The sequence below is a fragment of the Suricata suricatta genome, chromosome 6, assembly GCF_006229205.1.
Source record: "Suricata suricatta isolate VVHF042 chromosome 6, meerkat_22Aug2017_6uvM2_HiC, whole genome shotgun sequence".
NCBI classification, from domain to species: Eukaryota; Metazoa; Chordata; class Mammalia; order Carnivora; family Herpestidae; genus Suricata; species Suricata suricatta.
Genome location: NC_043705.1, coordinates 47,279,878 through 47,306,445, shown reverse-complemented (window position 1 = coordinate 47,306,445; position 26,568 = coordinate 47,279,878). Strand labels below are relative to the sequence as shown.

Sequence of the window (26,568 nt, the reverse complement as noted above, 5' to 3'; positions counted from 1 at the left end):
CCCACCAAATATATATTGTTATAAATTAATTAATGAATCCTCAGCTTACCTGAGGTAGATATTTAATACCAGTAAGTGTAGTTTCTCAAATATAATAGAGGAAGTTGAAGCTGTTGGGAGGGCAGCGGATGTTACTCGCAGTTCAAAAAGCAGCTTCCTGGGGTAGAAGGTGACTGCTAAATATTTTGCTTGTTGGCGTAGGTACAAAGTCTCTAATGTCACTGTATGCGGTACAGGAAGTGAACTCCACCGTCTTGTGGAAATGTTCTGTCTATGCCCATCAGGGTGTTATACTTTTTCTGAGTCTAGCCATGCAGTGACTTTTTGATCGAGAGATTCTATGTCATACATAAGGGTAATTCTTCCTAAACAGGTGACCCATCACTGACATAGACTTAATCTCCCATGTTACTGCATTTTTACAATTAGGGATGGCAGAATGTTAGAGATGTTTCAGTGAAAAGCATGATTAGCTAACAAACACGTAATGTGTAAGTCAGGCACTCACTAAGGTATGTTAATGTCAGCAAGTAAAACTAAGTTACTGTAACTTCTATCTTGCTAGTAAAGACAATTTCAGGAAAAGAAATGTTAAGCAGGAGTCAGGTTAGATAGGCACATAATCATGACAGAAATAGTTATGGCCTCACATCACCAGAAGAAATGAACATCCATCACTTATGTCAACAATAAGAATGCGAGAGATGAACTACGACAGCTTCACAGAGCCCCTGACAAAGCAGACTGCTACTGCTTATGGGAAATTTGTTGTCAGGCGAAGTATGTTCATCTCTTGATGTTAAAAGTCTGCCTGGGTCTCCGGAGACAGGGGAAGAATTTACATTTGGCCTTTCCCTTTGAAAACCAAAGCTGTCAAGTGAAATGACTTGGGATAAGCTTAAATCCCACACTTCCTACTGAAATAATGTCACAAGAGCACCAAATATGAACCAATTGACAATTTTTTTCCTTTCAATTTCAAGGATGCTAGACTGTGTCCATTCCCACACCAAATTACTGATTCTACAAGGAAGCAGGCTTTTTACCAATCGAGGAACTTGATTTCCTACATGTGGCCAATTTAAAACGATTCACATCTGTAAATATTGTAGTGGGGCTTATTTTCTGCCTGTGGATCAATGCTCTCTTTCATGTGCATGCTCTCTCTTCTCTTACACACTCACTCTCTCTCTCTCTCTCACACAGACACACAGACAGACACAGACAGACACACACACACACACACACACACACACACACACACACTCACACACACACTTGACAGCTCCCTCTCTCTCAAATCCTTCAAAACTAAACTCCTTCCTTGAATGACTGAGGGGTCACTCTGGTAACTACTGTAGAGTTCTTAGAACATATCCACATGCACAAAACAAGAGTTTGAGGTCTGACTGCTCCAGGTCAGAGACACACCACAAACTCAGAGAGATTGCTACTCCAGTCGGATGGATGGCCTTCAAAGTGTGCCTGGGAGATCTAGACCATAGAACCCATCCTAAATCCTTCTAAATGGAATACCTATCCTCAGATGAGACCCGTGACCATATCCACAACATGCTTATGGGTCACTCAGGCACGCCCCCTCCATCTTAGGTCTGGAGAGTCCAATCTACTCTCCTATTCTAAATCTTTTCCTTAATATTATAGACACTGAGAGACCATTTCTCACCAGACACTAGAAAACTAAAAGCATGCCCCCAGTGAAAAACCTACAGCCAGTATGAATTCATCTGGATAACACAGTGTAGGGAAAAAAAATTCTTTAAAACAAAAGAACTAGAAATATGGAGTTACAGCCTTGGAATAAATATCAAAGAGGAATATTGGAATAAATACATATAATCCAATCTCCTCCTTTAAGAGAAAAGGAAATTAAAGCCAAGTGAAGATGAGAGAAACTGCTCAAAGTCATCTTGATTAACATTATGAATTCAGATTGGTCATATAATAATACCTTAACAGCTTCTGCAAACCTCGCACTCGTGAGGCACTTTACAATACTGCAAAGATAGTCATATTTAAGCAACCAAATGAGGTAGCAAGGGCTAGTTCTATTATTTACATTTCATACATAAGGAAGTTGAGATCTAGAGAGTGATTTGCTCAAAGTGGCAATGGTGATATGTGGGAGGGATGAGCTAAAATCCAGATCTTAACCCCAAGGTCCGGTGTTTATTACATACACCATTTAGTATCTCATGGGTTGTCTGAGACCTCAAAATTAAAAGGGTTCGGGCAGCAGGATGGGGGTTACACAGCATCTGGAGCTGTTTACACTGGCGTCTAAGTCGTGAGCATCTGGGGAAGCAGGGTCACAGCGTGAAGTGTGAAGGGTCTGCAGCCCTGTGCTATGGTTCCTGCTTCCTTTACTTCACTAACTACCAGGCCACCATGATGTCACCGGGCACGGAGTTCCTGGAAGTTCGACAGAACTAGCTATTGTTTCACCAAGAGGGAACACACTTGAGATGTTACTGAGATGCATATAAAGTTATTTTTGTGCCTACACAACACATTCTTGATGCTTATTTAAAGTCATTTGCAGCAAGCATTAAAGAGCGTTTCCTGTGGACACAATCTCTGACTCTAGGGCCTCAGAAAGCCACAGCAGACAATAACGAAGGGCCCGACCACGCAAACACAAGACAATAGCAGGCCAGCACTTAAAGGAATACCCTCCCAGACTGCGCTGAGAAACTAATCAGACTTGATCACAATGATTTACACGTCACGTTATTCACTACAACTTTCTTTTAAGAACAAAAAACAGGAAAAGAGCCAAAATATTTACTAGGGGAAGGTAACCATGGCATATTCACAAAATGGAATATTTTGTACTTTTTAAAACCAAGTATTTGAAAAAAAAAAGACATTTAATATTATGTGAAAATCTCAAAGCAAGAAAAGAAAGATGATCTACACGCCAAATTGTATCTATGATCCCTTACTTACACACGTATACACAAATGTATGTGCATATATATCTAAGTTTATATTTTATGCACAAATTTACATATACAAAAGTGTCATCAATGTTACAACAGATGTACACATATAAAATAAACATACCAGACAAATCCCCAAAATGTTAAGCAGCTAATTCTGAGCGGTTCTTTTCCTGAACACTGCATGACTTGTGGGTTATGCATGTTCTTCTAAATTTTCTCCGCCATTCTCTTCCCTAGTGTAGACGTACTGAATCTGCTATCAACTCCAATGCAAGAGTGGTGACGGGCTCGTCTTCACCACAGCTGACCCCTCTAAACTGGTGATGCTTGCCACAGTGTATGTACACCTTAACATTTTATGACAAGCTCTATAATTACCCCGGTTACCCCTAACATAAAAGCTTAGAACTTGAAAAGCCTGCAATTTGCATAGCTTTCCAGAGGAGGACTCACACATTGCTGCAACAAATACAAAAATCTGCATTAAAGCATCATGAAAGCAGAAATTGTAATTATGCCAGAGTGAGTAAGTTCAAAGACATAGATGGCATTACTGGGCCGATTTAAGAAAATGCTCTTTAGCATAGATACTCAAATTTAAACCATAGACTTACAAACTTCCCTTACTTAAGGCTGCCTGATAGGTACAGGCCACTTAGGTCATGTTGAGGGTCTCACCTCCTACCAGGGGCCCTGGCACTGAATGTAGACAGCCGGCTGGTCCCATACTCTTTGGTCTCTACAGAACGGTATGTTTTTCTGCGACACAAATCCAGACACTCTTAGCTAGCTAATGGGCTGAGGAAGACAGTCTGAATAGACACAGCTCAGAGATAACTCGGGGGTAAGCTGGTGAAGACTGTTCAAGAAGCACCACAGTCACTGTGACAACCACCAAAGCTATCCAGTCTGAGACCGTCAGGCTCTGAAAACCCTGAAGGCGAGGAGAGCAGTAATTTAAGCAAGGATTTTAAATGCACCTTTTTAGGTTCTAGGTGATCATTTATTTGATCACCTAAACATATACGGGGATATGAAAGCAACCCTAAACATTAGGTAATTTCCTCTTTTTCAACGGATTGATAAAAAGGAATCTTTGTTCGCCAGTGTGAATACATCAACTTCCAGATATTTAGAAGACCTAGTAATACATGTCGTTTATCTATTTTAAAACACTGAAGTATATAATTATCACACTGTGTGAGATTTAAATCTGAAAATGTCTAATCCCAAAGGAAACACTGTTGGTAAGCCAATTATTTTAATTTCTCATTATCATATTTATAAAATCTGAAATTAAAATGATTTTTTTTTACTTCACAAACTTTCAAGAAAACAGGCGATTTTGAGACTTTTGTGTCTCAAGAATCCTCTCCTAAAACTTGTAAAAATCTCTTTCCACACAGAAAAAATAATTTCAAGGATTTCAAATATCTATAGTCTACAGTTCAGATTTCCTTAATTTTGGTGAAACACTCCCTTCGTTTGACTGCTCTGTGGATTTGGGAGGTGACACAGCACCTGAGCATCCAAACTCATTTTTTTAATTGAAAGATTTTTTTATTTTATTTTAGAGAGAGTCAGTGCACGAGCAGACAAGAGGGGCAGAGCGGGAGAGAGAGAAAATTCAAAGCAGGCTTCACACTCAGTGCAGAGCCTGATGCAGGGCTTGATCCTACCACCCTGGGATCACGACATGAGCTGAAACCAAGAGGCAGACACTCAAACGACTGAGCACCGAGGTGCCCCAACTATTAAACAGCTATGAAAAGCAGGAGCTCCCTCTCAGCTTTTAGCAGTGGTTAAAACAGATATTATGGAAAAGGTAAGTGAAAGATGTGCTAAAACTACTTTCAAAATAAAGCTCCTAAGACAGTGCACTAAGACCCGTCAGGCTTTGTAAGTAATTAGGTATTTCAGAGGACTGTGTCTTTGCAGGAGGAAACAAATATCACTTTCTATCTGGAGTGTGCTGCATTTTAGGTCATCAAAGAAACATGAAGCTCTATGCTTTTCTTTATGAAGTTACTTATTCTTTCAACAAACATTTGGTAAGTGCCTTGTAGAAACTGAGGTCATGATGTTAAAATCCACCACTCCCTCTTCCTGGGAGCTCTGTCTTCTCTTCAACTCTCACATGCTACATCCTCCTCTCTGCCTCCTGCCTCTCAGATTGCTGCCTCTCAATTTCCTGCTGTGACTTGCCCTCTCAGAACCTCTGAACCTTGGCACTGTGGATTTAGCACCCCCGCCCCACCAGGTTCTGTGCACTTTTCCTTCCAGAACTTCCTCCCTCACTGAGTTCATTCCCTCCCAAGGTGTTAAATACTGTTAATGAAACAGCTTCCAAACTTGTATTATGGGCAGACTCAATGTCTGAGTTTCAGACCTATAAAACAATTGTTCCTTTAGGTCAATTAAAGGTATCATGGGCATCTTAAACCCAATATGCAGCAAAGTGAATTTTTCAGCATTACCTCAAATCTATTCTTTTTATCCCGTCCACCTCAGGAAATGCCCCTTCCGGCCATCCATATTCTCAGGGAGACACGTACACGCCACCTTTGATCAACTCCCTCTGCCCCCACATCCAATGTATCACTAACACTATTACTTCTAACTTGAAAAACAGGTAATTAAGATCCAACTGGTACTTTAGCAGCTAAACCAAACCAAAGAAAATCCACAGTTAATGCATAAAAAAAGCTATACAATTCTGATGACCAAAAAAAAAAAAAAATGAATGAAGAACTTTCCCCAATGGATGAAAGAGTCCCATCTTTCCTGAGTGGCTGCCATGTTCTATAAATAAAATTTAAAAACTAACTAGTATCACCTATCTTAACACAGGTTAAATTACATTTAAAAAGGAGCTTTCAAAAGCTTCAATTTATGATGACGAAGAGAAAAAAAAAAAGCTAAATTAAAGGCCATTGAGATTAAATTCTACATTTAGAGATGAGGGGCATTTGAAAGGTATCAATCACTATATCACTACTAGGAATTGATTGTATATGCACATTACGGTCTTCTCAAAGGACAGAAGGATAAAGTCAAGTCACAGGGCTGAGAGTCTGCACGAAGGCATTAAGAAATACTGATGATGATGATATACACCTCTGATTAGTGATTCAACACAAAGCAATACTAAAAACTAGGAAAGTACACTGGCTGACGTCAGTCCATCTGATTTTATCATACTTTTCCTTAAGCAGGAAGGGCAGTATGTGTCATTACTTAAGCCAACAATTGGAAATTACACAAAGGCTAAGAATTAAAACGCAGAACTGTGAATGCAGCAAGGAATAAGAAAGGCAGTGTTCTCCAAAATTCAGAGAAACTGATTTATGAAATGCCTGCAATCACAGAACAGATGAATTGTGAAATTATATAGCTTGGACAAACATACTAGGTTAGGAAATCTGGTCTTGGGGCCTTTGAGGATTTTAATAAAACCCAATGATTCCAAGGTGATGTTTCACTTCACTGTATGATTTGCCAATTTTAACCTCCATAAAATAAAATTCTAAGGACATCAGATGCTCTGGACTGAACACAAGGTTTTAGAAGTTTAGGTCAGTATGACTGAGGTCTGCTTAACATTAGGGAAACATGACAGTGAGTGACCATATCAGAGATTCCTCTTGAGTAAAAAAAAGAAAGTTTCTATCATTTTAAACAAACAGTGGTTACATGGGGCATCATGAAACCATTTCTGTGAGAGCTAACGATCAGTTTGCTATGACTCTGTGGGCACCTAATCATGCTCTGTCCTATTCCCCAAATACAAAGAAGCAAGGGGCCCATCTGTCTTGTACCTTCATGTGTATATGGGCAAAGGAGGTGAGTGTCTTGTAGAATGAACTTTTTTATTAAAGATCTACAAAGCTGATTTAAACAATTTGGCAAATACCCTTTCAAACATGGAAAGCCTGCTAAAGGCTTCTGCATGAAAGTCACAAAATAAGTGAAACAGATGCACTTTCACCCTCAGGGTAATGTCCCTAGTCTCACTTTATCTAAGGAGACATTTTTCACTGATACCTAAAGATCATCATGTCTAATTTCTAAGTTGTTCCCACCAGTCACTAAAATTCACCAGGAACAGCTTCCCTCTGTACACAACATACAAACTCGGCTCCACAAGCAGCTGAGGACAAATACCTAAGTGTATTCAGCGAAGCTCTAGTTGGTCAAAATCCCACTCCCTTTCAGGAAAACCATTACCCTCTAGAACAGATGAGGAGCACAAGCAGGTAAAGAAACACATAACTGCTACTAAAACTCGTGAAGCATGAAAAGAGCAGGAGAAACAGTGAGGTCAGAGCAGACAACTCTCAGAGCAAGACTAGCCTTGTTAAACAAAATGAAACTCTACTAGACACAAGGGCAACAGAAGTCGAGGAACTCGGAAAGAAAAAGACTGACAGACTGGACCACCAAAAAATTAAAAATAAGAGAAAAACCGCATGTTATTCAAAAAGCACCATTTAGTAAAAAACTCAGTGATATTACAAAAGATGAATAAAACAAATACCAAGATATTCATGTTACACCTGTTAGAAGGGCCATTATCAAAAAGAGATAATGAGTGTTGGTGAGGATACAGAAAAGAGGGGACCTTGGGTACGGTTGGTAGGAACGTGGACTGGTCCAGCCATTATGAAGAACAGGATAAAAGTTCTTAAAAAAACTGAAAACAAATAACTATGATCCAGCAGTTCCGCTTCTCAGTAAATATCCAAAGGTAATGAAACCACCGTCTCAAAAATGAGCAGCCCGTGTTGACTGCAGCAGTCTTTATAATAGTTGAAACACAGACACTACTGAAGTGCCCAGGAAGAGATCAAGGGATAAAGAAAATGTGGCATACACAAACAGGAATGCTAATGAGCCACTGAAAAAGAAAGAAATCCTGTCCTGTGCATCACCATGGGTGGGTCTTGGGGAGAATATATTAAGTGAAGTAAGTCAGAGTTTAAATGCTACATGATCTCAGAAATAGGTGGACTTTCAACAAAGCGAAGTCTTAAAAAACTCATCAAGAGAACAAAATCGAAGGAGAAAAAAGGCCACGAGATTTGTGGTTGCCAGAGGCGGTGGGGGCGGCGGTGGCGGTGGGCTCTGGGTAGGTGCAATGGATGAAAGTGGTCAAAAGGCCCCAACATCCAACTAGAAGTTCTGGAATGTAATGTGCAGCACGGAGACTATAGTTAACAATAATGTCTTGTAGATTTAAAGTTAATTAAAGAGTAAATCTTAAAAGTTTTTATCACACATGCCAAGTGTGTCACCTATATGAGATGGTGGATATTAACTACACTTACTTCCCAATATATACATGTATCAAATCATTATGTTGGATGTCTTAAACTAATACTATGTTATATGTCAATTATATCTCAATAAAATTGGGAAAAAATAATATTTTGTTTAGCTTATGTTAATAGAACCTAAAAAACTATACCATGACTGTTGCCAAGGGTGGACTAAAATACAAAGTTTCAGCATATGAACATGACGGTTTGAACATACATGTATACATGTACTGATGCATGCATACACATACAGAAAAAAAGGGCAAGAGATGCAATGAAATGTTAGCAGCGATTATCTGAGTAGAGTTTATAGGAGATTCATGTTTTTCATGAAATTTCTATTTTCTGCAAACTATCAGTTTCACTTTGCTACAATCAGAGTACACACTTTTGTTTTTTTTTTAACCATTAACAGCCGGAAGATCAGAGTCACAGACACATGGCCTGCAAAATTTCTTATGAGATTTTACCATTTTTAAAATGGCACAGGATCCCCTGGGTGACTCAATCAGCTAACATTCCGCTTTGGCTCAGGTCATGACCTCACGATTTGTGGATTCAAGCCCCAGGTCGGGCTCTGTGTTGACAACTCAGAGCCTGGAGCCTGCTTCTTATTCTGTGTCTTCCCCTCTCTCTCTGCCTCTCCCCCACTAGTGCTATGTCTTTCTCTTTCAAAAATAAATAAATATTAAAATAACTTTTCTTAAATGGCACAGAGTCATGTGGATGCCGGTAAGCAGATGAAGGACCTGGTTGGCACCCAGGGCCAAAATATCAGGTTTTACCAAGTCCCTCAATGCCCAGCTACACATCTTTCAAGCTTAGGGTTCCCATTCTCAGCAAAGTAGATTATTACAAAGTTCCTCATCAACATCAGGCCCAAGTCTGGCACCCCTGAGTGCCCACTCCTCTGATCTACTCCAGACCATCTTCTGTGAGCCCTACCTCAGTGTTCTTTTTTTAAATTTTTATTTAAAAATTTTTTTAAATGTTTATTCATCTTTGAGACACAGAGAGAGACAGAGCATGAGCAGGGGAGGGGCAGAGAGAGGGAGACATAGAATCTGAAGCAGGTTCCAGAAGGGCTCAAACCCAAGAACTGCAAGATCAGAGCCTGAGCCAAAGTCGGATACTCAACCGACTGAACCACCCAGGCACCCCCACAGTGTTTGCTTTTCCCGCTGTCTCTGTTTCACTGCCAGACTCTTAACTCCCAATTCTTTGCATCAGCAATGCCTGTCTGCAAAAACCACTGCGTGTACCCCATCCAATTCAGAGTCACGTCTAATGAATGAGAACACTGACCCAGCATAAACGCAGGGAGAGCACGCTGTCAAGTGGTGAGACCAGTTCTCATGTGGGGCTCAAAAAGAGACTCCAAACAAGTCCCAAAGAGGAAGGTCCTCACAATTTTCTTAAATAAGAAAAACTTTCCTGAAAAAAATGTACATGGTATCCCGTACTTTCTACCATACTTTGTGCACTGACTTGTATTTGTTAAGCCGATCCTCTCTCACCCCCAGGAGGCAGGGAGGAAGGAAGACACCGAAATGGGAACCACAACGTTCACAAGGACTTCTTTACGTGTGTGGGATGTGGGGCGCCTGGGTGGCTCAGGTGGTTGAGCCTCTGACTCTTGATTTCAGTTCAAGACATGATCCTGAGGACATGGGATCAAGCCCTGCACTGAGCTCAGCACTGAGCGTGGAGCCTTCCTGGGATTCTCCTTCTCTCTCTGCCCCTCCCCTGCTTGTGCTCTCTCTTTCTCAAATTAAATAAACATTAAAAAAAAAAAGGAAAGAAAGAAAAAAGAGTTGGATGTGAGAGGCTCTGTTGTGCTGCCCAACCTCCATGTGCCTAGCCTAATGGGTCTCACATGTTGTTAAGTTTCTCCTTGCAACTCTCTTGCTTTCCTATAATCTTTCCAGTTCTCTGATTATTTTTACCCCCACGGGCTTCCTTTAGGAGGAGCTCTGAAGAGGAGCTTGGTGAACAGAGCAGCAGCAAATAAAATGGTGACTCATCCTTGAGAGATGAGGTACCTATATGACCATAAAATAATTTATGAAACTTTTTCTAACAACATACTAACTATATCAATATTGATATCAATAGCTGTATCTATATACATGGAAAATTTCCCTTCTTTAAGAATTCCTAGCATTATCCAATAGGAACATGAGACTCCTTTTCATCTTTCCTTCCAGACACATTCACATAAATGAATAAATGAATCTAAGCAGTCACCTGCAAATCCCCAGGGATACAAGTTTGACGACACAAAAGGTTAGGTATTTTGACAAGAGGGCAACATTTGCTCTTAGAACCTAAAAAGCCCGGGGTCACTATTCAACATATAAGGCCTTTCAAAGAAAGAATGCTCTCTGGCTGAGGGCAGGAGAGATCCGCAGCATGAGAAGGCCTGGATGTGTCACTATAGGCTTGAAGGAGGAGGAAGGCAACCTGGAGAGGAGGAAAGCGGCCTCTGGCTGATGGTCAAGATGAGATGGGACTCTCATTCCTACACCCTCAGGGATCTCAATCTGTCCGACACCTGCATGAGCTTGGAAGGAGACTCTTTCTTGTCTCCAGGTGAGTGAGTGCCCAGCCCAACAGACACTGTGATTTTGGTCTTACGATATCCAGAAAAACCAGGCGGGGTGCCTTGGAAACTAGGAGCTTGTGATTTGCCACTTTTCTTTGATTTTGGCCTTATGATACCTTGAGAATCCCTTGAGCTCACACAAGTCAAATGTACCTGGACTTCTGCCCCATGGAACCATAAATTAAGAACAGGATATTGTTTTAAGCCACTAAATCTTTGGTAATTTATTACACAGCAATAGAAAACTAAGACAGGTTTTTTTGTTTTTTGTTTTTTCTTATTGGCTTCATTTTGTTTTCTTTATTGGCTTATATAATGATAAAACCACCATATGCTAATTTCCCTTCCTTCCTATTGCCCGAAACAAACAATGCTAAGTTTCTCCTTTCTCTTTCCAAAAATTTCCTATGAATATGCATGATATACAAATTGAGTATATATGCATATATGCAGTCTAACACACACCCAAATACATAGAAAATTACATGATGTATTTTTTCACTTATCTGTCTTGGGCATCATTCTTTTTTCTGAAAGTTTTATTGTATTTGTTTATTTTGAGAGAGAGAACCCCAAGCTGGCTCCATGTGGTCCGCCCAGACAGAGCCCAGTGCAAGGCATGGTTCATGAGATCAGGATGTGAACTGAAATCAAGAGTCAGATGCCTAACTGACTGAGCCACCCAGGTGCCCCCAGGTTTGGGCATCACTGTAATATCAGAACATAAAACTCTATTTCATTCTTTGTAACAACCATGCGGTACTGGATTCGGTGCCTCAGTCATTTTCTACAAAACCAGTCCCCTACTGAATAACACATTAAATGATACAGTGGTAACAACATAACTTTCCATTTGCTATTTACAACTAGCTAGACTTGTTATTGTCTGTATATTCTTAGAGATGAATGTGCCGGGACAACAGGTAAATGCAGTGGCAGTTTTTACCAACAATGCAAACTGCGAACCAAAGTGGTTGCAGCCATCCACATCAACATATCGTGCGGCAAGACCTGCTTCTCCACAGCCCAGCCATCACTGGATTCTGTCCAGTGTCCAAGTTCATAAAATTCTTGGCGATATGCTAGGTGGATGATATTCTAATTATTCTGATTCACATCTCTCTTTTTTTTTTAACACTTTTTAAAAACTTTATTTATTTTGAGAGAGACAGCAAGAGCAAGAGAGGGGCAGAGAGAGAGGGTTGACAGAAAATCCCAAGCAGGCTCTGCACTACCAGCAAAGAGCCTGACGTGGGGTTCCAACCCATAAAGCCACGAGATCATGACCTGACCCGAAACCAAGAGTCAGACCCTTCACCGACTGAGCCACCCAGGTACCCCATGGTTCGCATTTCTCTTACAATTGCCATGAATCATCATTTCATATTTTGGGGGAGATCTTTCAATTTTTTTCTGAGACACGCCATTTACATCTTTTGCTCATTTTTCTCCTGGGGCATTTACCGTTTTCATATCAATTTATACAGTTCGAGCCCTGAGTGGGGCTCTGAGCTGTGGGTCCAGAACCAGCTTGGGATTCTCTCTCTCAGATCATGACCTGAGCTGCAACTGGATGCTTAACCAGGTGAGCCATCCCTGTCTCTCCCTCTTTCTGCCCCTCCTGTGTTCACTCTCTGTTTCTCTCTCAAAATAAATAAATAAACCTTAAAAAATTTACATTTTCTTCTCTTATTATACATAAATAGGAAACTACCATTCTGCGGTAAAAGCCACTTCTCACAAAAAAAAGTCTGACAGAGATTGTTCTGAGCAAATAAAAACCCGTTGGCTCTACAACCTAAGGAAAAATGCTCTCAAAACCTGAAAGACAGGCTTCTCTCTGCCCACTCCTCTTGTTAAATACTAAAATGATGTTTGAAGAGAAAAGAATTCATGCCAAGACTACACGGAGAAAAAGAAAAATAATTAAAAGGATCATTAAAGTCTTCACCACATTTTTTCTAATCTCAATATTAGCACTAAAGAAAATCACAGCAATAAAAGACCCATCAACAGGCCCATAAAATAGGGTACAATTACTACGAACATTGCAAAGAGGAGTAGGATTCAATTTTTTCTTCGCTATTGAATTCTGTCAGAAATAAAAGTCGTGATATACTTAGCACTTGTATATACTGCCGGCCACTGGGCAGGAGGAAATGTAGAGACAGAAGTCCAGCCCCCGAGCAGGTATTGGGCCTCGCTTGCCTCTCTGTCACCTAGTGCTGTTAGGACAATGATGTAATAGAAATCTCCAAGGTGTAAATGTAATAATATAAATAGCTTTGGAAATACAGTATGACCAACTGTTGACCCTTCCCCCAATGATATCCTCCTCAACCTTCCCAGAGGGAACTGCCACGAAAGGCCATGAAAGTGGCCTTTAAAATTATCATCTTTTCCTTTAGACTTCTATAAGAAAGGTCTAATATACACAGGCATACATACACATGGGTGTGTGTATGTGTATATATTGGCATGAGGCGACAAAGAATATTTTGTTTAGGGATAAATATTCTTTGTAGCCTCATGCCAACCTTACAGGAATGGTTTCACCAATTTTCTTTTGCGACTTCTGCTTTTTCTGCCCGGCCCTCTGAGTTTCATCCACATGGATACGCACAGCTATCAAACATTTGTTTTCTGTGTGCACAGGGCTCTGGGATGACTATGCCACAAGTCATTTATCCATTTTTCCAACCAACCGATGGCTATTTAGGTTGCTTCCGATGTTCAGCACTTGGAAACAACGCTGCTGTCAATAGTCTAGAACACCTTCTAGGGTGGTCTAAAGTGGCATTTCTGGACTTCAGGGATTTTGCTCCAGGATCGCCATTTTATCAGTGCTTGCGTCACCTTTTTCACTGTGCCATCTTCTACTTGTTACTAAAGGTAAAACAAATTTCATTCCAAAGGGGCAACCATCTCTCTCTCTCTCTCTCTCTCTCTCTCTCTCTCTCTCTCTCTCGCTTCTTCTCTCCAAACATGCCCCAGGTAACTCCTCTCCACTAGGAAGCACCCCTGAGCCAAAGGAATGCCTTCCGAGAAAGAGTCACAGTCCTACTTTTAAATAGGAAATGACTATCATCGCAAAGCCCAGCAGGGTTAGAGTTCCCGCCAGAGCGCAGTGACTGAAGGCTGCATCACTCATCCTTTCCACCCAGCATCCTTCACAAGCCTGAAGACAGCTTCCCAAAACACAGATCCTCCTCGAAGTCCTTGGAAGGCACACAAAATCAGAAACCCTTATACTCTCTGGCTTTCATCTGTCTTTCCACCTTTATATTCTCTTACAATCAAACACACACAACACCCCACAGCAGCCACACTGGTCATTCCCCTTCTCTCGCCCCACTTCTGCCAGCCCAAGTCTTGTCTGGCCGTCAACATCTCCATCGAGTGGCTCCTTCATACTCTGCCATACTTTCCTGGCTGGGATTAACCTCTGTCTTCCTTGCATCATCATGGATATAACTTAAAAGAAAAAAAAAAAAGCAGAAAAAAACAAACAAAAAACCCCACAACATCCCAATCAATCTTCACTGCATCATTTTTTAAATATGGCTCCACCTTCCTTATAATTTGTACTCGCAGGGGCACCTGCGTGACTCAGTCTCTTAAGTGTCTGACTCTTAATATCAGCGTAGGGCATGGTCTCAACAGTTTTTGAGTTTGAGCCCCATGTTGGGCTCTAAGCTAACAGAACAGAGCCTGTTTGGGATTCTCTGTCTCTGTCTCTCTCTCTCTCTCTCTCTCTCACACACACACACACACACACACAGAATAAGTAAATAAACGTAAAAAAAACTAGTACTTGTGGCCAAGGTCTCACCTCTTAAATCTTCATTGTAACTATAAAGGTTATAGATGTCTAACAGATAAGTTATATATGACACTGCCAGGTGGAAACTTCAGACAAACTCTCGCACACATATAATATACATTCTAGACTGGTCATAGCAGCACTGTTTGTAAGAGCAATTGTAAATAACACATAAGTTCAACTTTTATGGAGAAAACACCTCCTCGGTTGGAGGTTAAGACCCATGGCCTCAAAATAGGGCATCTTGACAAACTAAGTATTTTAGCCTGAAGAAATACAAGAAATGGCATATCCAGCAAGGTTCTTCAGACATGGACCTAACGCACATCATCAAGTCCTCATGTGAGAGGTGTCCTCCCTAGATCCCAAGCAAAGGAGCAGACAAGGGACATAGAGGACTGTGAAAGCAGAGCCCTTGCTAAAGTAGCCCCAGTTTACTAAAGTTAGCTCACTTCTGTCCTATCTTCGCACAACGTTTTACTCTTCATCAGATCTAGCTCACCTCTTGGGTCTTCATTTCCTTACGAAGACTCCTGTGTCACAGAAATTTTCTATTAAGTAAATGTGTTTGCTCTAGTTAACCTGTCTTTGATTATGAGATTCCCAGTGGAGAATGTAGAAGGGTAGGGAAAAAGTTGTCTTTCCTCCCCTAAAGTTCTTAATGTTATTAATCCTTTCCATGTGAACAAACACATCCGTATCCCCCAAGAAAGTCCCAGCACGGAAACACGTCTTGCATCATCCACACATTTAGAAATGGAGAAATGAATAACTGAAAAAGGATCCCACATAAAAAGAAATTCTCTATTTCAGAGTCCAAACACTCTGAGAGGATGAGGTTTGAGCTAACTTGTCCGAAAGAATCACGTAGCGATAAAACAACAGGAAAACCAAAATAAGGAATAAAGAGACACCTGAACTTCAAGATGCTTGGATTATTTTAAGAGCCAGGAAAAAGCAGTAAAACAAAACTCAAGAAAGGGTCATTAATTACCTGCATGAGCAGAGAGAGGTGAGTGTGGTCGAGGCAATGCTGGTGACTGTCCATTGCCTATCAAACTTTTCCGGTTGCTTGTTCGGCAACTGTCAAAAGTAAAAACAAAAACAGTTTCAAAAAGCAAATAAGACATCACTGATGTCCACCTATATTCAACATACACACACACCAGGGGTTGAGCAAGCGATCTGCTCATGCTATTGCTTAAATTTCCACAAGTCAATATGCACTCACTAATATCTGATGGGTGACTGCCTCTTGAATATTAGAAAATATAATGTATTCATATAGCATAACACCATCAATATTCTTCACCACCAGTGAAGTTATAATCAAATGCCTTCTTTCCACTCCTGACTGCGAATAGGTGACATTCCATACACCCAAGTGATAAATTAAGGATTCAAATCAGCAAACCACAGGTAGCATCTCTGTTGACATGAAATTCCTAACACAAAATTACATGCAGTGAAGCGCAATGACATTAATCTTACAGTGATACCCTAATTAAAAATGTAATTATTTAGACAAATTTCCTATTTGTGCCTTTGTCAACAGAACAGCCGACGCCTAAGAGATAGGTATTTCACTACTGATTCATTTTTCATCTTGTATACTACATTCAAATTCCTTATTAAGGTAAATATTTTGGCATCATAAAAACAGAATCCACTTGGTATTAAAGTAAGAGTGAAAGTGCTTTTCCAGAGGCACATGACCCACTGTTCTGACCCCAGTACCCGCTCAACAGAAATAAACTACTACCTTGTGGGCACAGTGCAGCTACCTTTTCCGGTTTCTGTCAGGACAAAGTTATAAAATGCCTATCTTGATTTGAAAGTAAGTCTCAGAAGCCGCAAAAACTCAGACACGCAAAACTGGTTGATGAGGAGGTGAATATTATCTTCCTTTCAACTGCTTCTTTAGTTCAGATAGGTGCTTCACTCTCTGTCATCAGTATAGTAGTGAGAAAAAGGGGAAGAAAACCCGGCAGGTTCAGGGGACTGGGATTCTGCCCTCCTACACTAGGACTGCCCTCAACCACCATTAGGTTAGTGTAATGTCTTCTTTAATTCAGAGTATATCTGTTATAACAGGCGCTTCAAAGAGAAATTTCACCTGACTTCCAAACTAGGTATCGTGGACATATCTGAGAGTTTGCAGAGAATATACGAAAGGAACGTTTCTAAATTTTCAAATAATACATTTCAGAACCAAACTCAATTTCTTTCAACAATACTGACTTGGGAACCTATCCTCTCTTTTAAATGTTTGCTGCTCATTATCATTTATCAACATTCCCATATTTATAATTTCTTAAGGTCAGGCTGCATCATTTTATTTTCCTGGCTGGAACAATCAACATCCCTTAGCTTTATCTGGGAGTTTAATTAAGATCATGTTTACTCAGCCTTAAAGAAGTTGCTGATTAAGAACAGACCCCTGATACTTAATTATAAAGGTGGACTGTGATATTATCAACTCATCTATTAAGAACCATATTTGACCTATTAAATTTATAATCATTAAATCAGATAGTATGATTGTTTTAAAAAGATACTGTATAATTTATTTTGTGTTAATTCAAATTAATGTCTTCTTTCATTTTAATACAGGAATATTAAATATACCAACTTGCTAACGTTAATAAAAGAAATTATAAATGGCAGATTTATACCCTGGAAATCTCAGCAAAGTTACTTGTTAATTTGAGCAAATTAACTGAAATAGGAGTTAACTGCCAGAAAACTGGCTATCTGTATTATTTTTTACATATAGCATTTGAGCTAAGTCACTTAGGAAGATTTCTCTTGACACTCAATTATTGGTGTTTATGTATGGAAATAAAATTTTGAATAATAAATGTCTACCAACAGAAATAGTAACCTAATGCTTATCTTAAATAGGCTTACTGGTAAAATATGTGAACTTAAAGCCTAGAAAATGGTATTTCTTTGAGAAAACATAAAAAAAATGGAATTTTCCTAACAAACATACAGAATTACTAGTATACTACTATAAGCAAAACCAATTTAAATTTAAAACAAAGAAAAACAGAAGTAATTTTAAAAACTGTTTCAGTTATTTATTTAAAGTCTACCAAGGAAGGCTAAAAAAATATTGATTCTAAAAATATGATTCAGGGGCATCCAGGTGGCTTAGTTGACTGAGCCTCAGACTCTTGATTTCAGCTCAGATCATGATCCGAGGGTCACAAGATTGAGCCCCATGTCAGGCTTTGCACTAGGCATGGAGCCTGTTAAAATTCTCTCTCTCTCTCTGCCCCTCTTCCCCACTTGTACTCCCTCTCTCAGAAAAAAAAAAAAAAAGTAAATTAAAAAAATATTAAAAAGAAATATCTAAATAAAACCTGCAAATGGAATATACTTATTTGATCACTATAAAAATATAAAAATATAATAAAAGTTTATATGACATTCATCCTATGTTTGCCTATTCTCTATAAAGACTTGTGATCTTTACAAAAATGATTATGAATGCAATTTTGAGTAAAGAAAAAGGATTCTTCATTTAGGAATATGTGAGCCAGACAAAAAGTTAAAAGAACATGATTTCAGAATTTCAATAGTTTACTATAATTAAGGTACTGGGAATATTTTACACAAAACCTTAAATAATCAGAGATGTATCTTACTGACAAATGATAGGAACAATCAAAGCTGAAAGGGTCTTCTCTAACCTCTATATGGACCTTGAGCATAAAGGTAGAGACAGTATTAAAACTATAACAGACTTGAAATGTTCCTGAATCTGTCAACAATCAAACAGGAAGCTTTTAAACATGAAATACAAATGCAGCCTTTATAAAACACAGGCCAAGAAAGATTTCTATGTATACACAAAACCAGACTTTATACAATACAGGCCAAGCCAGACTCCTCTGTATACACAAAGTAAGTCTCTATAGTCATGAACTAGGCAGTCTCGCAAATTCATTTGTTTGTTGTTAACATTCATAAGGGTAAAGGGACATTTTATATATTAACCGCAAAATACTGATTCTTGATATGTATGTTAGCACTTCTACAGTCCTGGAACCCTGAGATACTCTGCCGACAATTTTCCAATGGCAGGGAAGAATGGCCGTCATCCAATCTCAACACGACCTGGTTCTGAGACCTCTGGCGGTCACCTAATTTTATTGCTCTGGGTACCTGCTTCCTAATAAATGAATTAAAATCTGATTTCAACCTTGAGTCAAACAACTTCTAGTTGGCAGGACTTACGAATGTTTACTACCTACACTGCCACGGCACCCGACACGGCCCACATTAACAGCATAGGTACAAAAGGCCGAGCTGACCTCTGGGATCATCATGTATTCATCCAAGTTGTCACGCTCTTTCCTGAAGATGTAAGGAGAAGCTCATGGCATCCAAGTATGATGCAGGGTCCCCAATTGGTGGTGACTGTGCCACACGCACATTTAATTCATAAAGGTAAGAAAGAATAGGTACATCGCCACTTGGATAAAATCAAGGTTCATTCCCTACCGCCAGAGTTACTAAGTTGATTCAGCTTGCTGGCTTTTTCTCAAGCCTGGAGACGCAGGCTGTCTTACCAGGTAAAATAGGAAGATCACTTCTACTGTAGCGGTAGTCTCAGCCTGCTTGAAATTTATCCCCATCTAATATTTTGAGTTTGTCAAAAGTTTTCTCCAGTTTTCAGCCTTTGGAACAAAGGTCTGTGATCGCAAAAGTAAAACTGAAGCACAGTTATTAATTCAAGTTCCAGCTATTCATCCCATAATGCATTCTTTCTGCTTCACTCTTTAAAAAGGAATGGAAGCCATTCCCCCTGCCTGCGCTCGGATCTGGAAGCCAAACATGGGAATGTCCAGTCCCCACGGGGTACCGCTTCTCTCCAGCTCACCACCTGAAGCAACACACGGAGATGCTCTGCTTCTGGATAACATCTCAGATTGTTCGATCAGTTTGGAAGACGACACATTGGCACAGATTCTCTACTTACAAAATCTGCATTTAGTAGGCCAAGAAGACAGCCATAGACGACTTGTGACAAAGGCAAAAACACAGAGTGGATTAGGACAGAGTATGATAATGCCAAGTAAGTGTTTCTTTTGACCTCATTCTTTGGGTTCCTCCTGTCATGGACCAACTACACACATACACAAGTACTGGTGACTGAGTGGACCTGGAATCTGAGAAGAATGGAAGGTGGAAAGGCAATGACAGCACTTGTCAGTGAGTGGGACTGGCCAGCCCCTGGGGGCTGAGAGGCAGGGCAGGGAGGAACAGAACATCCTTGAAAAACGTCACAGTTGGATGTGTGTGGGGGCGGACATGCTTTAGAGTGACAAAAGGCTAGCATAAGGAAGTGTTTGTCTGCATGGATTTTGGCTCAGGCGGGTGATGTGAGGAGGACCCCAGCCATGCCTCCCTCCTCGAAGCTCACTGTTCCCATCACCAAAGCATTCCGCAAGGAGCTGCTAGATTTCCTAGTCATTCCAAACAGTGCCTCCCAATTACTAGGAAGATCAAGAGACAGATCTTATATTTCACCATCTAAGTCAGGCCTGACTCAAAAGTGTGAGGTGGGGCGCCTGAGTGGCTCAGTCAGTTAAGTGTCCAACTTCAGCTCAGGTCATGATCTCACGTGCCACAGGGCTCTGTGCTGACAACTTGGAGCCTGGAGCCTGCCTCAGATTCTCTGCCTCCCTCTCTCTCTCTCTGCCCCTCCCCTGCTCGCACTCACTCTCTCTCTCTTTCTCAAAAATAAAGAGTAAAAAATTAAGTCATCTTAAAAAAAGAAAAGTGTGAGGGAAAAGAGGTATGCGGGCTACCAAGCTGAAGGAGGGGAGGGGAATGTGGTGTATGTATTTCTGGTCCGAAGCAACCACCGTCTCTACCTGCCCAGGTTGTCCTTATGCTAAGACCATGAAGGGCTTGGTGGGACCTGTAAATGTTTCACATCTGAATCTGTCACATCTTTCCTGGCTGCAAAATCCTGTTAATTATCATGTAAAAGGTCTGTAAAAGCTGCAAGCTACCAGACTGCGGCCTTTTGCAACCGTTCTGAGTAGCTGAGATCCAGCTTAATTTTCAAAGACATTCATTTTGAGACATGAATACTCATCATGCCTGACCATAGCAAGACACGCTGTAGAGGGGAAACCACAGTGGGCAGCCGTCTCCGACATTCACAGCTGACTTGAAAGGCTTAGTATGATGCATGACTGGTCACAACTCAGGCCACAGTGACCCGTGGGAGGAGGGCCCCAAGAATTCACAGATGCTAGGCTCCTATGTATTAGTTCATCTTGAGGAACAGTTTGATAAATGTGCACGGCAGACCAATTAGAGACCAAAGCTTCACAGGATGTGAAATGTGATATTTTGAATACCTTCACAGAATACGAACGTTTGAATATTCCTTCAACGAAAAGGAAAGCTCAAGGGGAAGAAAGTGGGCATGATGGGGAGAGAAACTGTGTAGCTCAGGTCATACTGCTGAAAACATGCTATAAACCCGGAAGGCTTCACTTTCTGTATCTGTACAATGAATGAGCTATACCCAGATGAGAAAAACACTCGGAAATTTATTGCTCTTTTGTCCAAGATGTTTTAAAACTAGACAAACTACAGAAAAGTAACAACTCCCACTGCCTGGAATGAACAACGGTATCACCTTGTCATATCTGTTCCCAATCATATAGGAGAGAGAGGGGGAAGCGTACCCTTGACATGCAAACCAATACACATGTTCTTCTTCCCAACCAGACAACTGCTGAAGAAACTGTGGCGGGGAGCTTTCCCATTCATTTTGGTTCCTGAGCACACTGCCATGCATCTAAACACACGTGTGTCCGTGTGTACAGTTCCACGAATGGCATCACGTACCGGGCAAAACTGATAAAGATGTGGGATTATGCAAAATAGATGGATGGCTTTCCTCTCAATGGCTCATCAGGCTTTATACAGTGACTCCCCAGAGGATTACCTGATTCTCTAAGAGTGGACAACTTCCATGGTCTTTTTACTGACTAGGATATTTTTAAACTCTGTAGGCGTAGAAGATAAAGTGTAGGAAACTGGTAGTAAGCCAAATGGATCTTGTCCACAAAAATGCAAACAAATTTTGTATGGTACAGATATAACTGATCATCTCTAGGAAAGAATGACCCCAAAAACTTAATAGCACCATCCTACAAGGTATCAACCCATTATGCCCATCTACTAGCAAACTCATGTCATCATTCCTGTTTAAAAAAAATTATATATATGTGTATATGTATTTATACACACATACATACCTACATCTGAGTTTCAAAATCTTTTCATCTTTTTTAATATATTACTGCTACCCTCATTAATTAACAACAAATAAAAATTTTAACAAACGGTCATTTTCTATTTCTGTGGCAGTCACACTTTTTGACTTTGGTAGAAATTATACTTTAGTACACACTACAAATTATAGGTATTGTGCAACTTACTTTTTCCCCCCCTTAACATTATATTTTTCGAGATTTAACCATGGCAACATATATATGGGTCTAATTCATTCCTGTTTTAGGTTATTCATTTGAAGCAAATTTTAGAATTCTTAAATGCACTAAAATTATATATATCATGGACATTTCTTTTTCCTTTTCTGTAACAGGAAAGATCTAGGCCTCTGCGTGTTTGCAAATTGCACTGCAAAAGCCTTTGATCTGTATTTTGAAAGAAAATTATAGTAAGCAGCATAAAGCAAATCTTCCTTAAAAATGTGTGGACACGTCACCCCCAAATCCTACTTGTTCCTTCAGAGGCTGTTTTGTCTTTCTCTCCATTTCTGCCTTCATACCACTCTCTTCTCCTAGAAGTAACTTTTTGTTTTCCTGATATAAATCAATCCCCCATTTCTCGGGGCCACTTCAAGCCTACAGATGAACCCCCTTTTCTGAACAGTTTAGAAAGCAGCAGAGATCCAAGCCTGAGTATTCATGTCTGTGACATAAGGGGAAGCCAGGCATTGCCAGCACCCCACTACGGTGCGTGAAATCAAGGCTCCACCCAGGCTTTCCATCATTCATTCAACAAATTACTTTTGGAGTCCCTGATATATATGAGGTATACTCAGTAAAAATCCCTACTGCCCTCAAGGGACTTACATGCTGGAGAAAGAAGCAGATAGTAAACACAAAAATGAGTAAAATTTATAAAATTTATATTCAGTGACATGCTTGATAAGAGAGATGGTGATAGAGAAAAATAGCGCAGAGGGGTGCCTGGGAGGCTTAGTCAGTTAAGGACACAACTCTTGGTTTCGGCTCAGGTCATGATCCCAGGGTTCTTGAGTTCAAGCCCTGCATCAGGCTCTGTGCTGATGGTTCAGAACCGGCTTGGGCTTCTCTCTCTCCCCCTTGCCCTCTGCCCCTCCCCTGTTTGTGCACTCATGCTCTCTCTCAAAATCAATAAATAAAATTTAAAAAAAAGAAAAGAGTTCAGAAGACAGGAAGGGGGAGCGCAGATGTGGCAACTCACAACTGTAAGGAGGTGGTCAGGGCAGGTAAGAAGTGAATGAGAGCGGCAGGGCGGGGCATCCGGCACTCAGAAGGAGCAAAAGGCCTGACCCAAGTACACAGGGAGGCAAAGGCAGCAGCCAGAGAGACGGTGGAAAAACAGCAGGGACGTATCGCCAGCAGCTGGGGAGGCCACAGCACGGAGACAGGTCTCTAGCCTGGGGGAGAAGGAACGCGCTGGAAGGTTTGGAACAGCATCTGAGTTCTGTCTGAAGAGAAGAGGGGTTCGGGCTGCCAGACTAAAATAATCAAAGGAGGAAGTAGAGAGGCCAGTGAGGAGGCAAAGCTGATGTGCTAATCTATTCCACTCTTGTGACTGTACTTAAAAATGAAGTATTTTATTTGAAAAACTCTTACAAAAAAAAAAGGCCCCAAATTCAATGCAGTCCATGTTCTTTTGTACAGCACCAAAAAAAAAAAAGAAAAGGAGAAGCAAGCAGTGACAGTGTGGTGACGACCAAGCCTGACTGCCACAGGCCGCTTCACTCTGGCACCTCTGTAACGACCTCGTTCACAGCTAGCAAGGCATGTGATTATGAATGCTTTCTACCGATAGCATTGGCTTCACACTTGAACTTAACTTTTCCATTAGCGGAAAAATTCCTTTTTGAAGGCATTAATAATAATGGAAGTGAATAGCTGCTCACACTGTTTACACCTGTGAGCAAAAAATTTAGGCTAATTACATACCTACAGCAAGGCAGAGGTCTCCAAGCTTTCAAAAATTCTGAGGAAAAGCAATAGGAAAAAAATACATATTACTGTATACAGTCCTGCTTGGAAACATGTCTCATCCAGTCAAATAACCCATACTGAAGTCTGGCCCAATTTTCTGTCCTCATAGAAGAAAGAAGGGAGAACTGAAGACACAAAGATTAACAAGACACTATTCAGTGTAACACATATTAATGGACTGGCTTTTGCTAGATACAAAGTACTAGGGTACATAAGAACATGAAGACAACAGTCTCCAAGTGTTTAAGGTATAAAAGAGATAAGAATAATTCACAGATAACTGCCTTCTCTGGCAGAATTGGGGGAACAGGTACCAAACAAAATTTGTTGCTGTTTAAAGCATGAGACAGAAAGCCAATCAGCTTTGAAACCTGTTTTCATGAATAGTAAGCACTAGAATTTCATAGTATATACTATGCATGGCAAACTGTCCTTCCGTTCATATGTCTTCCCTTAATAAGATCTCAGAGATTTGCCTGACATAAAACATTTTCTAATCCTATTTCTTCTTAGTCCATTTTGTGGCTATTTCAGAACAAGATGTAGGAACGTAGTTTTTTCTAGGTGGTTGGAATGGTGAACTCTAATGTCCTTTGTCAACCACAGGGCTACTGGATGGCTGACATTCACCACATGGTTCCACAGAGAAACGGACAAGCACATCCCCCTTTCTGGAGTCATTCATTCAGGAAACACAACCAGGGATTATACATAGCAGTTATAAGCTAGGAGGGAGGTGAAGCTCCTTGACGCCAAAGATTCTATTTTATATAATGGTGAATCTCTTTGGACATCTGGAAAAATATAGAAAATAAACATGATTTCAGTCAAGATTCAGTAACTATTTATGAATGACTAACTTAATACAGTTCCAGTCTAAGAAGTTTTTAATTTAATTTGTTCCACAAACATACTGTAACTTGTAAGATCCAACTGATCCATGATGGTATTGTACTACTACTGCACTGTCTAATACTACTACATTGATCAAGGTCATGTATAGCTGAAAAAACACAGAGAACTGACAGGACTGTGGGGCTGGACGGATGGCATGACACATCTTCCTGGAAAAACCTACATACACGTTGTTCTGAATAAAATGACACAGGGATAATCAGTGTGATTAAAACAGGCATAACTTGATGGTTAAAGTCGAGCAGGAGTTTGGTAACAATATGGAGATTTATAGCAGCAGGCAAAGTTCAACTGCTAAAAATGTTAGAAGTAAAAAAGTAAATCAAGTGAGGAGTATCTCAGTACCTGTAAATTTTTTTTAGAGCAATTTACCTGCAACACAATCATAGGAGACACCTGGCCCATATGCCCCTCAGACATGCTAAGACTGTAGGGCAGGTCGTCTCCCTGAAGGACGCCAGAGGCCTAGAAAAATCGAGGAGGAGACGCAGATGACTTGTGAACTTACGATTCTTCCTGTGGGACACAAGAGCGCAAACCTCACAGAGAAGACACAAAATAAAGGCTGTTTCTCCTTGGTATGAAGGTGTGAAGACAATGCTGGGGATACAAGGTGATTAATTTGATCTAAGAGTTGAACGGCATGTGCTAGATCTTGGGAAACTGCTCGAAGGGCTGATCCTGCCAAAATACCTTAGGGAGTCATTCAAAATTATGGTCCGATCTATCCTGCAAGGCTTGAAGATCTGAATCACCTAGGCTGAGTGGCCATGAGAGACAGGTGGGGGGATCAGTGGGTGTGGTGGCCCTGATTTTGTAACTGGGTAAAGGCTCAGAGTCAAATACTTCAGGTTTTTTAACTGGGTAAAAAGGTCAGGGTCAGAAACTTCAGACACTGACACTTGAGCCTTTGGTTGTGCTCAGGGCGGCTACAGACAGGGGCTGAAGGGAAGTCCGCAGTGTGTTGGTGACTTAAGAAAGAATAAACAAATACAAACTAAGGTGTTACTCAACTTTCACTTCGTGTGTGTGTGTGTGTGTGTGTGTGTGTGTGTGTTGGGGCAGAGGGAGGTGGTAAAATATGTGACTTTAACACATTTTTAAAGTTCTGTTTCATACTCAATATGTACAAAACTCATAACTTGACATTTTTTCCTAAGAAGTAGAAAACCAAATTCAAAGACAAACTATAAAAATTACTTTTAATTGATTTGATTGTATAACACTGAACTATTCTCAGATGGCCAGTGATGAGGAAGTAAAATCTTTAAAAAACCTTAGAAAGGGGTGGTAGCACCAAACCACAGTAAACCCCTCACAATAAATGTACTGCTCTGATCTGCCTTTTTGGAAATACCATAATAAAATTTTACTATTCTTTCTCCTGTACCTACAGTCTCCTACTTTTGTTGCTTTTAGGAAATGCTCAACACCTTCATATAGCTTGATGGTTAGATTTTTTTCTTTTTTTTAAAATGCTTATTTATTTATTTTTAGAGAAAGAGAGAAAGAGTGTGAGAAGCAGAGGGGCCAAGAGAGAAAAAGACACAGAATTCGAAGCAGGCCCCAGCCTCTGAGCTGTCACACAGAGCCTGATGCAAGACTTAAACCCATGAACTGAGAGATCATGACCGGGTCAAAGTCAGCACTCAACTGACTG

The 26,568-nt window shown here is 40.4% G+C and overlaps 1 protein-coding gene across 3 annotated transcripts in view; it reads right to left on the bottom strand.

Moving 5' to 3' along the window:
* Nucleotides 1-26,568, bottom strand: part of MAST4 (microtubule associated serine/threonine kinase family member 4) — a 169,784-nt gene that overhangs the window by 103,847 nt on the left and 39,369 nt on the right. For all 3 annotated transcript variants that reach the window (XM_029942361.1, XM_029942360.1, XM_029942362.1), the window contains exon 2: nucleotides 15,707-15,795. In XM_029942361.1, coding sequence (XP_029798221.1) covers nucleotides 15,707-15,795 — 89 coding nt within the window. The remainder of the gene's footprint in view (nucleotides 1-15,706; nucleotides 15,796-26,568) is intronic.